This window comes from Oratosquilla oratoria, chromosome 42 (assembly GCF_046742065.1).
Source record: "Oratosquilla oratoria isolate Oo_2021 chromosome 42, ASM4674206v1, whole genome shotgun sequence".
Lineage (NCBI taxonomy): Eukaryota > Metazoa > Arthropoda > Malacostraca > Stomatopoda > Squillidae > Oratosquilla > Oratosquilla oratoria.
The window spans coordinates 36772201-36785966 of NC_134818.1; the positions used below are offsets into that span (position 1 = coordinate 36772201).

Genomic DNA, 13766 nt, shown 5'->3' on the forward strand with positions numbered 1-13766 from the left:
GTAGCATTTCCCCCTCTTCCTCTCATTGGACGTACTGTGTTTGATGGAGGCATGACAACAGTATCTGGTAATGCAACAGCATTTGGGTGTATCAGATTGTGAAGTATGCATGTTGTTGTAATGATTGCATTAGCGTTAGAAGGCATAGCTTTAAGTTTCCTTAAATATATTCTGAAGGTTTGCACTAGAATACCAGATGTGCACTCAACTATCCTCCTGGCTCTAGATAATCTATAATTAAAAATCCTCTTCTCTATCTTATGTTCAGTCTGTGAACCTGGGTAGGGCCTCATCAAATTTCTCTTCAGCGGGAAAGCCTCATCTCCCACTATAACGTATGGTGCAAGCACATCAGTGCCAGGAAGTGCAGCATCTTCTTGTACATTTCAAGTCATCCTCAATTTTGGATAGTATTTTCTCAAATGTTCCTTTGTTCATTCTGAAATAGCTGTGGAATTTACTCTCATCATCAATAAGACGAGGATACAGAGTATGAAATTCTCCTTCAGTCTTCCTATCTTGCAACATAGGATGAACCCACAATCTCTTTCTTTTTTCTATTTTGTTTTCCTTCTTCTTCTTCTTCATCAAGTGCAATAGCGATTATTGCCAACTCGGCGTCAGAAAAGTCACACTTCCTTCGTAACTGATGGTAAGACTTCTACTGGTATCGAGGGAGGGGCGATGACGGGAGCGAGAGCGGACCGTACGTGTGAATGCCTCAGAACCGAGAGCAGAGCGAGAGTGGAGCGTGACCGGACCGATAGTGTGAATCAACCCTAAAAGGGGCATTGGGAAAGAAAAGGATATTTGTTCAGGAAGAAAGGGAGAATACAGAAGATAGGGGTGAGTGGAGAATGGTTGTGTATGGATGATGCTGTGATGCATGGAAGAGAGTGGGTGGGGAAGGGAGTATGTGTGAATGACATTCTGACGCAACTTGAAGGGATTTCTTCCCGTCTTCTCTTTTTCTGCACAAGGGGACAGAGAGGGGGGGGTTACTGATTAAATGAAGTGGCCTTGCTATGGATGTGCTGTGTCTTGCTCCATTGCTTCTGACCCAGGGCAGTGGGTGAGATGCAGGGATGACCCTTCATCCAGGAGCCAAGAAAAGAGGGAGGGAGGGGGGGGGTGAGTGGGAGTGAAGTATGTGGGGCTGGAATGGGTGAGAGTGGATTTTATGCCTGTTTTTGGGTACCTCCCTTGTAAGGGGGAAAAAGCCATTGGCATATGCATGTATGTAGAAGCGAAGCAGAAATCAAATGTCAGCTCTCCTTATGAAAAAGTGAAGGAAATATAGTCAAAATTGAAAGAGATCTTAGGTCCTGTATGAAGACCGTGTCAGCCCTTAGGGCTGGGTCTCCTGACAAAGGTGAGGGTGTTGACAAGTCTTGATGACTGGTGCAAAATGAAATATGGACCCCCCTGAAATTGGACCTGGGGTCCATTTTCCACAGCAGAAAATGGACCCCCACAAAAATATGCAATTCATCATATGTTAGGTTAGACATTTTAACAAACAATGTTGATGCGTTACCTGTTTATAAATTTATATATATATAAATCTAGTATTTTGAGTGGGGGTCCATTTTCTATGGGGGTCCATGCTGTCTCACACTGACAGCAGGGAGACAATTCTCTCTGATGTCCATCTTGCAAGACTGCTACCAGCAAAAACCTGTTAGTGGTACTACAGTTTGAGAAAAGGGAAGAAAATGGGAGACAGAATGCTGGAATAAGAAAATAGGAAGTAGTACAGGAAAGAAAATAGCGAGAACAGGAAATAACTGAAGAAAATAAAATGGGAGAAGACTTGGGTTAAGTTATAAAAGAGAAAAGGTAAGGTGGGAGAACACATAACAGGGAAGATGGGAAGATTGAAGATTGAAGATAATCAGAAATAAAATGATGACAAAAGCGGGAAAAAGTGTTCTCAACACCAGTGTCAGAAACTGCGGTAGGGAACAAAGTACATGGTTCAATCAATTGATTGAATAAATTGCCTTGGTCTACTGCAGAAGACCAATGGCCACAACTACCCTGAAAATATAATCCATTCTTCACAAAACAAGACAAATTTTTACACATGAAAAAAAAATTACACACATGGTTTGAAATGCAACCACTGAATGAGAAAGAACACCATTACCCCAAGAACAGCATAATTCCCTTTCACAGAGGGAGGATAGAGTAGGGGATGAGGAGGATGAGAAGGAGGATCCAGGACAATGCCAAAACAATACCCCAAACAGTCTATTGCTGTCACCTTGGGAAGGTGACAACTGTACCCTGTACCTTTGACGGAGCCCCTGCGCATTGCGACTTGCTGTTGCTGCTGCCACTGCTGCCGCCACTTCCATTCTGGAGGCTCGTGGTGCCTGCAGGGTCTTTGCAAGAAGCAGGGGAGGAAGTGCCGCTTCTATTTCGGGGAAAGGCATTGTTGCCCTGGGATAACCGGTGTCTTGGGTGGTGATGGTGGTGGTGGTGGTGGTGGTGTTGGCTAGGGTGGTGCTGGTGGTGATTTTGGCCATTGTGGTGACTTGTAGCAGGTTCTGTAGAGGGACAGGTGGAGCAAGGAGGTAGAGGGAGTTGCACAGGAGAGGTGGTCTGTGAGGGCACAGAAGTCTCCGGTAACACCTCTTTCTGCTGTGCTGTAACAGGAGAGCAGATTGGGAGCATGGAGCTGCTACAACAGGAGACAGCAGGAGGGCGGACAGAAGAAAGGGTAGTGGAGACCAAGGTGGTAGAAGAAGCACAAGAAATAATCAGTGAAGAGTCAGAGGAAGTTGGAGTAATGACAGAGGAGGTGGAAGAGGAGGAGGTGGAGGAAGAAGTGGAGGAGGAAGAAGAGGATGCGGAAGAGGAAGAGGTTGGACAGTGACCAGTCACCACTGCTTGACCAGTACCACCACCACCACTGGCAGGAGGAACAACCTGGTCCTTACTTAGGTAAGGAGGAGGTTCCTTAGTGTTATTGGAGAAGCCCCTGGTACCAGAAGCTGAGTGGTCCCTGACATTTTTGTATCCCTGAGAGGACACTTGTGGTTGGACAGGCCGGTTGGGTTGGTGCTGGTGGTGGTTATGGTTGTGAGTACGACAGGATCCCTCCTCACACACACTAACCTGTCCTGCTTCCAGTGGACCCTCAAGCTGACCACCCTCACCACCTACAACAAGAAAAACGAACAAATCCAGTCACCTGAAGACAAGCATCATAAATACATAAATGCATATATATCAAATCTAGCAGCGAGGTACTGAAGCTGTCAACTATGAATACAGCTACACAGAATGGGGTTTTCTACAAAGATAAGTTTAAAAATTCTTGATGCCATTCTTTGGCCATTGCTAAAATGCTATAATCGTTAGCCCTTGCTATAATGGTGCACACTACATACTTTATTCTAAATCGAGAACTTTATTTCAGAGCACATCATTGTTGCAAAGGATATAAAATCACAGTTTACAAGGCATCATTGACAATAAATTAAGAAGGTTGTGTGGTTATTTCTTGGGTATAGAGATTATAGCAAATTAACAAATATATTTTACAAAAAGATCCATACTACAGATAACATAGCTCATTACCAAAAAGATGACAAATTTCAATGAACACAGTATGTTAAATACTTACCACTTCTCTCTTGCTGTCCAAGTGGAAGCATGGTGGTGGTGGTGGTTGACGAGACATCTGTGGAGGCATCCCCCTCTGGTTCAGTTCCTACACTCAAACCACTATCACAGCCCTGCGGGAAAAGCAAAACAACAATTAACAAATTAAAATAAGAAAATTCTTTTACAAGCAGTGATCATACAACAACTCTTCAGAATGCAAAATTAGTCATTTGCAGTAGTCTGCTACTACTGAAACAAGAACATAAGAATGAAGCGACTGCAAGAGACCATAAGGCCTACACTAAGCAGTTCCATGTCCATTACCACCTATCATCACCATCTATAAAGTTCTCTAACTTTCTCTTAAAATAACCAAGTTTCAGCACCCACCCCTTGGGTAGTTTCCACACAAGCCATCACTTTTGCCCTTTGTGCTCATACTGCCAGGGCAAGTGGCAGTCACTAGTTGCAGTTGCAGGTCCAGTGTGAAACAAGACAGGCAATAGTTTCTGTCACATGAAATTGTTCACCCATGTATCTCTGCCAGGGCAGAGAAAAGAAAAAAGGGGGGGTGGTAGAGGGGTGAAGGGATAGGTGGAAAGGGAAAGGGATGAGAAGAGGGGAGGGAGGAGGGAGGTGAGGGGAAAGGGGAGAAAAGAGGGTAAGGAGGGAGAAGGGAAGAGAGGAGAGGAGGGAGAAGAGAGAGGACAGGAAAAGGGAAAAGGGAGGAGAGAAGAGAGAGGAGGAAGGAAGAGAGGACAGGAGAAAGGGGAGAAGACAAGGGAGGAAGAGAGAGGATAGCAGAGAGAGGAGGCAGGGATAAAAGAAGAGAAGTGAGGGGACAAGAGGAGAGAGAAGATGGAAAAGAAGGGGAAAGGGGAGAGGAGGGTGAAGAAGTGGAGTGAAGTGGGGAGAGAGGAAGGGAGAAAGGAGAGAAGAGTGGAGGGGGTGAGAGTGGAGGGTGATGAGTGGGAAGGAGAGTGGAGAGAAGAGGGTTGAGAGGAAAGAGGGGACAAGAGAGGTGAAAGAGACAGGGCACGGGAGGAAAATAAATGAACAGGGAAGAGAAGGAAATGAAAGGACGGGAAAGAAGACACAAGGAAGAGATGGGAAGAGAAGGAAGATAAAGCGAAGAGAAAAGAAGAGAAGTAAAGAGGAGATGCAAGAGAAAGTAGGAGACGAAAAAAACTTGTTTGCCCAAAGACTTGTTTGCCCTTGTCCATTGAAGTTCTGCACAAGAGCTTGTGATTTAGAATTCTGTCTTCTGGTATGGGCCGAATTCGAGAACTTTGTTTTGGAACATCCTGAAATCTGGCTTCTCAAGGTGCACAATTCAATTTCACATATTCCAGAGAAATTTGTGAAAAAGAAAGAAAAAAAAAAAAAGAGAAAGATGAAAAAGAGAGAGAGAGGAGAGTTAGACAAAGAAGGTGGGAGAAGAGAGGAGATATCAGGTTCCGAAACAAAACAATCACTTCTCTTACTCCCTCACTACAGCAGGATTCTTCCTTCATAGGCTTTGTTCTTGCTAATGTCTGACTATTCTACTCAGCAAAGGGCAGGACCTCACGATGAAGTGATGAATGACATTATGAACTTGTAAACAACGAAGATTTACAGTAGACATTTTCCCTCCCCTACAATGTCACTACAGTTGTTGTTTTTGCTCTGGAATGTAGTTTACCATTGCTTCTATTCACTTGGACAATCACACTCTGCTGTTGTAATGTGTCTTACAGTACTATTGATGTCAATATTTATGGTTTTATTTAACAAAGGAAAAACTCCTTTAAAGACAACAGGTTAGGTTAGGCCTTGTAGACATGTGGCTAGTTTAGTGGCTGCTAGTGCTAGCTGCAAGTTAATTTACTGGGCAAGTAAGTGTTGAAAATAGGATAGTTTAGAGGCAAGTTGACCAACTTTCCGTTGGCATTGGTCAAGTAGAGGGGCAGTTTACAAGTTGCTAGTACTAGCAGCTACTAAACTAATCCCGTGTCAATCAGACTTTAGCAAAGAGAAAGAATAGTAGAGTGTATGAAGAGGAAGGGTGACTGAGGGAAAAGGGTGAGGTGGGGTGGGATAAAGAAAAGGGGTGGAAGTGAGGAAAAGGAATGGGTGTGGGGTGAAAGGAAGGCAGGTGTGTGGAGTGAAGAGGTTGTGGTGGGGTGACACAAAGAGAGACAAGGTAAAAAGAAGAGACAGGGCAAGGAAAGTTAGAAGCGGCAACAACCACAGAGGCTGGATGACCGCATCACAGATAACCACCCAGGATGTAACACTTCACCTGATACTAGTCAATACATTATGGAAGATTGCATTGTACACAATTGTAGATACCAATAACACAACATACTCTGTTTCAACCATGGTGTTACTCAGGGAGATGGGACTGCTCAGCCAGACAGTCTCAAGAACGACAAGAACAAGAGTAACCAGCGATTCTGTCCTTGGGGACAATACCCCACCTTAGTGGAGTACTGGTCTTGGGGACAATACTCCACCTTGTGGAGTCATCATGGAGGTGGTCAAGGAGAGATTTAAGGAGGGCATTGGCTGAATGGAGGGAGAGTACAAGTTAAAAAGAGGCCAGCATTCTTTTTGGGTTGAAGACGAGTCTCCAACAATACAAGAAAACTGTGACTCTGGTCCATTTGGGGTGTCATCAACATCCCTAAAGTATTTAAAACTTATACATACAATATCTCACAGGGGGGAGAGGGGAAGGGAGAAGGGGGAAATGGTGCAAGTGGAGAAAGAGGTTTAAAATAGTGATGAGGGGAAGAGTACATGGGGAGGAGAGGGTGGATGAGGGGAAAGTGTATCAATGGGAGAAGAGGGTGTTGGTGTAAGGGAGAGAGATGTGTTGGCGAGGGGAGGGGGCAATGGAGATGAGGGGAGATGAGGGGAGGGGAGGGGAGGGGGCAATGGAGATGAGGGGAGATGAGGGGAGGGGAGGGGACGGGGTGGACGGACGAGGGGAAGGGTGAGAGATAGAGAAGAAAGCAGTACAGGGTGAATCTGAGGGGAAGAGGTGGATACGAGGGGAAGGGGGTGGATGTAATGACAGGAGATGGGCTTGTGGTGAAGAGAAATGGGTGGAAGAGGTGGAAAATGGAGAGGAGAAACTGGAGGAGGTGGAGGCCAGAGGAAGGGGCGGGGTGGGAGGACGAGATGGCTGCAGAGAGAACGGGGGGAGGGTAGGGACCGGAGGGGGTGGAGTGAGTGGAGGCCACGACAACAGGGTAAGCAAGAGAGAAGGGGTTGTGGAGGAGTTCCCGACAAAACGTTGGAGACGAAAGAAGGAGGAGGAGGAGGAGGCGACGCGATGAAGAGAGGTGCGGTCAATGGAGGAGATTTGGGCTGCGGTGGAGGACAGACGGGGGAGAAGAGGTGGGGGGCCGTGGTGGAGAAATGATGCCTATGGATCGGTGTGGGCGGGGGAAAGGGGGGAGTGAAGGCACGAGGAGTGTGGTGTGAGGGAGTAGGGATGGGGGTGAAGAGGGTGCGAGTGGGTGGGGGTGGGGGTAAAGGTTTAGACGATCGAAGTGACGATGAAGACAAAGGCGATGAGGGTGTGTGTGTGTGGGGGGGGCGTGATTGCGGATGAAGACGTGTGTGTACGGGGGGGGAGATGAGAATGTTGTGGGGGTGAGGATAAGGGGTGTGGCAAGGGGGGTGGGGGAGAGAAGGAAGTGCTGCGGGCGAGAAGACGACCAAGGAGGAGGAGCGGGTGATGGGAGGAGGAAGGGGGGGGGCAAGGTTGTCTGCAAGGGTTGAGTGGGAACGAGGGCGCGAGAGGGAGGGTGAGGACAAGGGTGCAGGTGGGCGTGGGTGTAGGCGAGGAGGGCAAGGCTGTGGAGGTCAGGGCGATGTGGAGGGCGAGGGTGAGGAGGTGGGAAAGAAGGCCGAGGGTGACGTGGTGGTGAGGAAGATGACGAGGAGAGGGGGAGGAAGAGGAGGAGAGGGGGAGGAAGAGGAGGAGAGGGGGAGGAAGAGGAGGAGAGGGGGAGGAGGAGGAGAGGGGGAGGAGGAGGAGGAGAGGGGGAGGAGGAGGAGGAGAGGGGGAGGAGGAGAGGGGGAGGAGGAGGAGAGGGGGAGGAGGAGGAGAGGGGGAGGAGGAGGAGAGGAGGAGGAGGAGGAGGAGGAGGAGAGGGGGAGGATGAGGACGAAGAGGACAAGGGGGGGAGAAGGAGGACGAAGAGGATGAGGATGAGTAAGGTGGAGTAGGGGGAAGGAGTTGGAGTAGGAGGGAGTTGTAGTAGGGAAAGTGATGGAGGAATAGGGGGCCAAGGAGGAGGAGGAGGATAAGGAGGACTTGGAAGAGGTGGGGAGGAATTTAGAAGATGAAGATCGTTGGTAAGGAGGCGGAATGGAGGATGAGAGGGTGTTGAAGAGAGTAGAAGTATATGTTAAAGGAGGGTTGTGATGTTTCGGGCCGTAAAACTGCGAGCACGAGGAGGAGGAGGAGGAGGAGGAGAAGGGGAGTAGGAGGAGAGGGAGGAGGAGAGGGAGGAACAGGGGAGGACAAGGGGGGAGGGGGGGGAGGGGGAGGAAGGGGGGGGAGGGGGAGGAAGGGGGGGAGGGGGGAGGAGGGGGAGGAGGAGGTGGGGGGAGGAGGAGGAGGAGGAGGAGGAGGAGGAGGAGGAAGAGGAGAAGGGAGAAAAGGAGAAGAAGGGAGAGGAGGAGGAGAAGGGGAGAAGAGGAGGAGAAGAGGAGAAGGGGAGAAGAGGAGGAGAAGAGGAGAAGAAGGGGAAGAGGAGGGGAAGGGGAAGAGGAAGAGAAGGGGAAGGATGGGGAGAAGGGGTAGGGGAAGAGAAAGGGAAGGAGGAGGAGGGGAGGAGTAGAGGGAGGAGATGGAGGAAGAAGGGGAAGTGACTGAGGAGAAAGGAGGAGGAGGAGAGAGCGGATGGAGGAGGAGGAGGAGGAGGAGAGAGCGGATGGAGGAGGAGGAGGAGGAGAGAGCGGATGGAGGAGGAGGAGGAGGAGAGAGCGGATGGAGGAGGAGGAGGAGGAGGAGAGAGCGGATGGAGGAGGAGGAGGAGGAGGAGGAGGAGAGAGCGGATGGAGCAGGAGAATTTGGAGTAAGACGAGAAGGAAGGGGACGAGTTTGTGGGGAAAGAGGAGGAGGAGGAGGAGGAGGAAGTCAATGGCCGAAGGGAGTGGGGATGGCATACATGCATGGAGATGAGGAATTGCGGCACAATATAACAAGAACACGAAATAATAGGGGAGAAAAGAGAAGCGCGGAAATAGGCCAAAGAAGAGGGGAAGTGAGGAGGAAATAAAGGAGGGAGAGGGGAAAAAGAGGGGAGCTAAAGGGGGAGACCCGTGGTTAGTAAAAGAATGGGCAAGAGAGAGAGAGAGAGAGAGAGAGAGAGAGAGAGAGAGAGAGAGAGAGAGAGAGAGAGAGCGATGGAACAAAGAGAAGGAAGCCAGGGAGGGGAGGGAGGGCGTGGACGAGGAAGTGCGAAACTGGAGCAAGACGTGGGCGGACAAGGAACTAATAAGAACGAGAAGGGTCAGAGATCATAAACACACACACAGAAAGAGAGAGAGAGAGAGAAGAGAGAAAGACAGGGAGGGGAGAGAGGGAGAGGAGAGAGAGAGAGAGAGAGAGAGAGAGAGAGAGAGAGAGAGAGTGGGGGTGATTGGTGAGGAAAAAGACGTGAGACAGACACAGAGAGAGAGAGAGAGAGAGAGAGAGAGAGAGAGAGAGAGAGAGAGAGAGAGAGAGAGAGAATTTGAGAAAGATGACAGAAATGACAGGAAAATAAGAAAAACGTGTGAAGGGGGGAGTAAAAAGAAATGCAACCATTCATAAGGCGTACGAGCTGCTTGAGGGACGGCTGTCATCTTTCATCCATCGTGGATGCTGAGGTGACAGGCGATTTTATTCAGTCGTGGGAAGCCCCCCCGGGGGGAGAAGGGGGAGCTTAGTCACCGTCTAGATATAGACCCCCGGTTTCGGGTCTTTTCCTGCCCCCCCTCCCCCCTCCCTCTCTTCTCCCGTTTATTTGACGATTTCCCATTTCGCCAAATTACATGTTGCTAAGTCGCAATTCCCCAAACTCCCTAAGACTAGGTTTGGCTAGGTTGGGTTAAGCCACCTTAGGTTAGGTTTGGTTAAGTTACGTCTGGTTTGATTATATTAGGTTCCGGAGTTGGGCAAAATGGAAATTTGGCAACATGGGCATGCTTCAACCTATCTTTCACTATGGCCTCATCATCTCAATCTCTCTGCCTCCACCATTCCTCCAACAACAGATAGTGATTCCCCCCCCTCGCCCTTCCCCTCTGTTCTCTTGTTGTAAATGGATAAATGCTCTTCTATATACAACCTCCATATGAACAAACACACGTTGTCCATATGCATCGCGAAATCGAAGGGAAAAAAACCCTCTGTAGCCAAATAATCCTTCCTCAAGGCCAGATTATCCCTCCTATTATGTTACATTTTAGAGAAAAGAGAGAGAGAGAGAGAGAGAGAGAGAGAGAGAGAGAGAGAGAGAGAGAGGGGGGGAGAGAGACATGGAGGGAAGATGGGAGGGAGGGAAGATGGGAGGGAGAGAAGATGGGAGGAAGACAGGGAGGGAGGAAGAGAGGGAGGAAGACAGGGAGGGAGGAAGAGAGGGAGGAAGAGAGGGAGGGGAGGGAGGGAGGGAGGGAGGGAGGGAGGGAGGGGAGGGAGGGAAGGAGGGGGAAGGAGGGAGGGAAGGAGGGAGGGGGAAGGAGGGAGGGGGAAGGAGGGAGGGGGAAGAGAGAGAGGGAGGGAGGGAAGAGAGGGAGGGTGAGGGAGGGAGGAAAGAGAGGGAGGGTGAGGGACGGAGGAAGGGAGGGAGGGAGGGAGGGAAGGAAGGAGGGAGAGGGATGGAAGAAGGGAGGGTTGGAGGGATGGATGGAGGGAGGGAGAGGGAGGTGGCTAGCACATGTAAACACGAACGATGAGCTTCATTATGAAAAGACTCGTACAATTTCGACCAATAAGAACGACTACGGCCACAAGAGTACGTGTATAATCTAGCATAAGATAAAGGAGGCAAAGAGGAGAGCAGATGTGAAGTGGGGTAGGAGTATGACAGAATTTTCTTAAAATAATAAAAAGATGTTTTCGATGGAAATTAAGAGAGGAAGAGAAGACGAATCATATAGAGAAGAAAAGGTAAAAGGTGCAGTTGGAGAGATGATAATGGAAGAGACGGCAGTGACTGGAAGATGGGCAGAGTATTTTAGGGAGTTGCTAAATGTGAAGGATAGGGAGGGAAATGTAGTTGCAGTGAGAAGCACTAGGAATATGACAGTGATAAATGAGGAATATGGAGGAGAAATAAGGAAAGATGAGGCGAAAGTAGTTATTAAAATGATGAAAACAGGTAAGGCACCTGGGTTGGATATGTGTCACGTGGAATGTCTAAAAGGGAGAGGTACAGTGATGATGGACTAGCTGGTGAGGTTGTTTAATGCTTGTCTAAAAGAAGGTAGAATACCGGAGGACTGGAAGAGTGCCTGTCTAGTTCCACTTTACGAAGGAAAAGGGGACAAGTGTGAGTGTAGTAGTTTCAGAAGGATCAGTTTGTTGGGTGTAGTTGGGAAGGCTTATAGGAGGGTTTTGATAGAGAGGATTAGGAGAGGAACAGAGGAAGTAATTGGTGAAGAACAGCGTAGGTTAACGACAGGTAGAGGTTGTGTGGATCAGATTTTTGTGGTAAGGAAGATGTGTGAGATAGCTTTAGGAAAAGGTAAGGATGTTGTCTGGGCCTTTATGGATTTGGAAAAGGCTTATGACAGGGCAGACAGAAAGGTAGTGCTGTGTTAGAATTATAAATGGAGAGAATGAGTGGTTTGAGGTAAAGGTGGGACTTCGCCCGGGGCGTATTATGTCGTGTTGGTTCTTCAATTTATACATGGATGGGATGGTGCAAGAAGTAAATGCAAGGGTAATGGGTCGGGGATTAGAGATAGTTAAAGAAAATGGAGAAAAGTGGGAAATAAGCCAGTTGTTGTTTGCTGACGACACTGCGCTTGTAGCAGCATCACAGGAGGGATTAAGGAAGTCGGTGACGGAGTTTGGGAAGGTGTGTAAAATAAGGAAGTTGAAGAACATGGGTAAAAGTAAGGTGATGAGTGTACATGGGGAGAGGATGGCAACAATTTGGAAGCGAGTTTTAAGGTAGAGAGACTGGAGGAAGTGGATAGCTTTAGATACTTAGGTGTGAATGTGGTGGGAAAGGGAGTGGAGATGGAGGTAGAATGTAGATTATGAGAAGTAAGTATATGCCTTGGGGGATTAAAAAGTGTAATGAGAATTAGACATTTGGGAATGGATACTAGGAGGAGATTGTATGAAGGAGTGATTGTACCAAAAGCACTGTATGTGGCAGAAACATGGAACATAAGAGAGGAAGAAATGCCTGAGAAGCATAGTAGGGTTGCTAGATCGGATAGAGTAAGAAACGAGGAGATGAGGAGTAAGAAACGAGGAGATGAGGAGGAGAGAGGGGGTGGAAAGGGAGTTGGGAGATAGGGTTGATGAAAGAGTATTGGGATGGTTTGGACATATGGAAAGAATGAGTGAAGAAAGATTAGTAAAAGAGGTGTGGTAGGCAGAGGTGGAAGAGTGAATATGACGGGGTGACCATGGATGGGATAAAAGGGGCACTGGGAAAGAGGGGAATGGCTGTTCAGGAAGGAAGGGAGAAGACAGAAGATAGGGGTGAGTGGAGAATGGTTGTGTATGGATGATGCTGTGATGCATGGAAAGGAGTGGGTAGGGGTTAGGGATGGTGAGGGTGTATGTGCAAATTATATTCTGATGCAGCCCGAAGGAATTTCTCCCCGTCTTTCCTTTTTCTGCATGATGCGACGAAGAGGGGTGGTCACCGATTAAATAAAGCGGCCTTGCTGTGGATGTGCTGTGTCTTGCTGCATTGCTTCTGACCCAGGGCAGTAGGCAAGATGCAGGGATGACCCTTCATCCAGGAGGAGCCAAGAAAAGAGGGAGGGAGGGAGGGAGGGAGGAAGGGAGGGAGGAAGGGAGGGAGGGAGGGAGGAAGGGAGGGGTGGTGAATGGGAGTGGAGTATGTGGTGGTGAAATGGGTGGGAGTGGATTTATGCCTTTGACTGGCTACCTCCCTCGTAAGGGGGAAAAAGCCGTTGGTATATGTATAATCATAATGAATACATTTAAAATTTGGTATATAAAAAGAATCGTAATGAATATACACAAGCTTCAAAAAATTGTCCAGTCATGATCAATCTTCATATTCATGAAGAGATATGGACAAACAAGTCATATATTTTTTCATGTATTTCGTCATTATGTACATAAATTAATTTTCATGTCACTCGTACTCAATTAGTGTTTTGGCTTGGTTTCCTTTTCTATTTCATTCTCTTTAATAACCAATTGTATTCTAAATTAACATCTCCCCTTCGTATCGCCTACGAATGATAAAACTAGTTTTCCTTCAAAATGTATAAAAACAAGCCGAACCGACGCGTTTAAAAAATGTTTTAAAATTTTAATTTTCCTTTTTAATTTCCCCTTAAATTACAAAACCTATCCTTACAAATATAAATAAATAAAAATAAATCAACATTTCCAAATACACTGTGTGTACGTACGCATGTATGGACGTACATCAATTTAGGGGGATACGCCAGGGAGCGTGTATATATGTATGTACGTGGTACAAACACGTATACATATTCATTCACATTACCTTTGTATGTCCAACATCGTGTTTACAAGAATCCCACTGGTATTCAATGCATTTTATTCAGTCTGTCGCCAGGCAATTTCATTCACCTCCACACAGCCGGGTGGCACTTTGTCCTCCTATTCGATCTGCCGCCAGGCCACCGAATTCATCCCCGGGACACTAAACCACCTCGACCTCCACCAAGGGTTCGAGGATCCTTTTCAAGAGTTAATCACTGTAACTCCCCAACACCAACGACCTAACTCCAACTACCACACCAACAACTACCACCCCCCCTACCACTAGCTTACTTCAAACCAATGGCCATCATCCATTCTCATGGAGCTATTTCAGCCTTCGTGATTCAATGGCACGTTATTTTAAGCGCCAACCCCCACACCCTCCACCCCCATCCCCCCGCCCTCCTGTGAAATCGTGTGCGAGAGATACAGA

General features: G+C 47.9%; 1 protein-coding gene across 1 annotated transcript in view; it reads right to left on the reverse strand.

Annotated features, from left to right (window-relative positions):
* Nucleotides 1–1111: 1111 nt before the first annotated feature.
* Nucleotides 1112–13766, reverse strand: part of LOC143021761 (uncharacterized) — a 184667-nt gene continuing 172012 nt past the window's right edge. Inside the window, exons 2-4 of the mRNA XM_076179467.1 lie at nt 3635–3746; nt 2296–3167; nt 1112–1678 (exon numbers count right to left, since the gene is read on the reverse strand). Of these exons, the coding sequence (XP_076035582.1) occupies nt 1613–1678; nt 2296–3167; nt 3635–3746 (1050 nt within the window). The 3' untranslated portion in view covers nt 1112–1612. The remainder of the gene's footprint in view (nt 1679–2295; nt 3168–3634; nt 3747–13766) is intronic.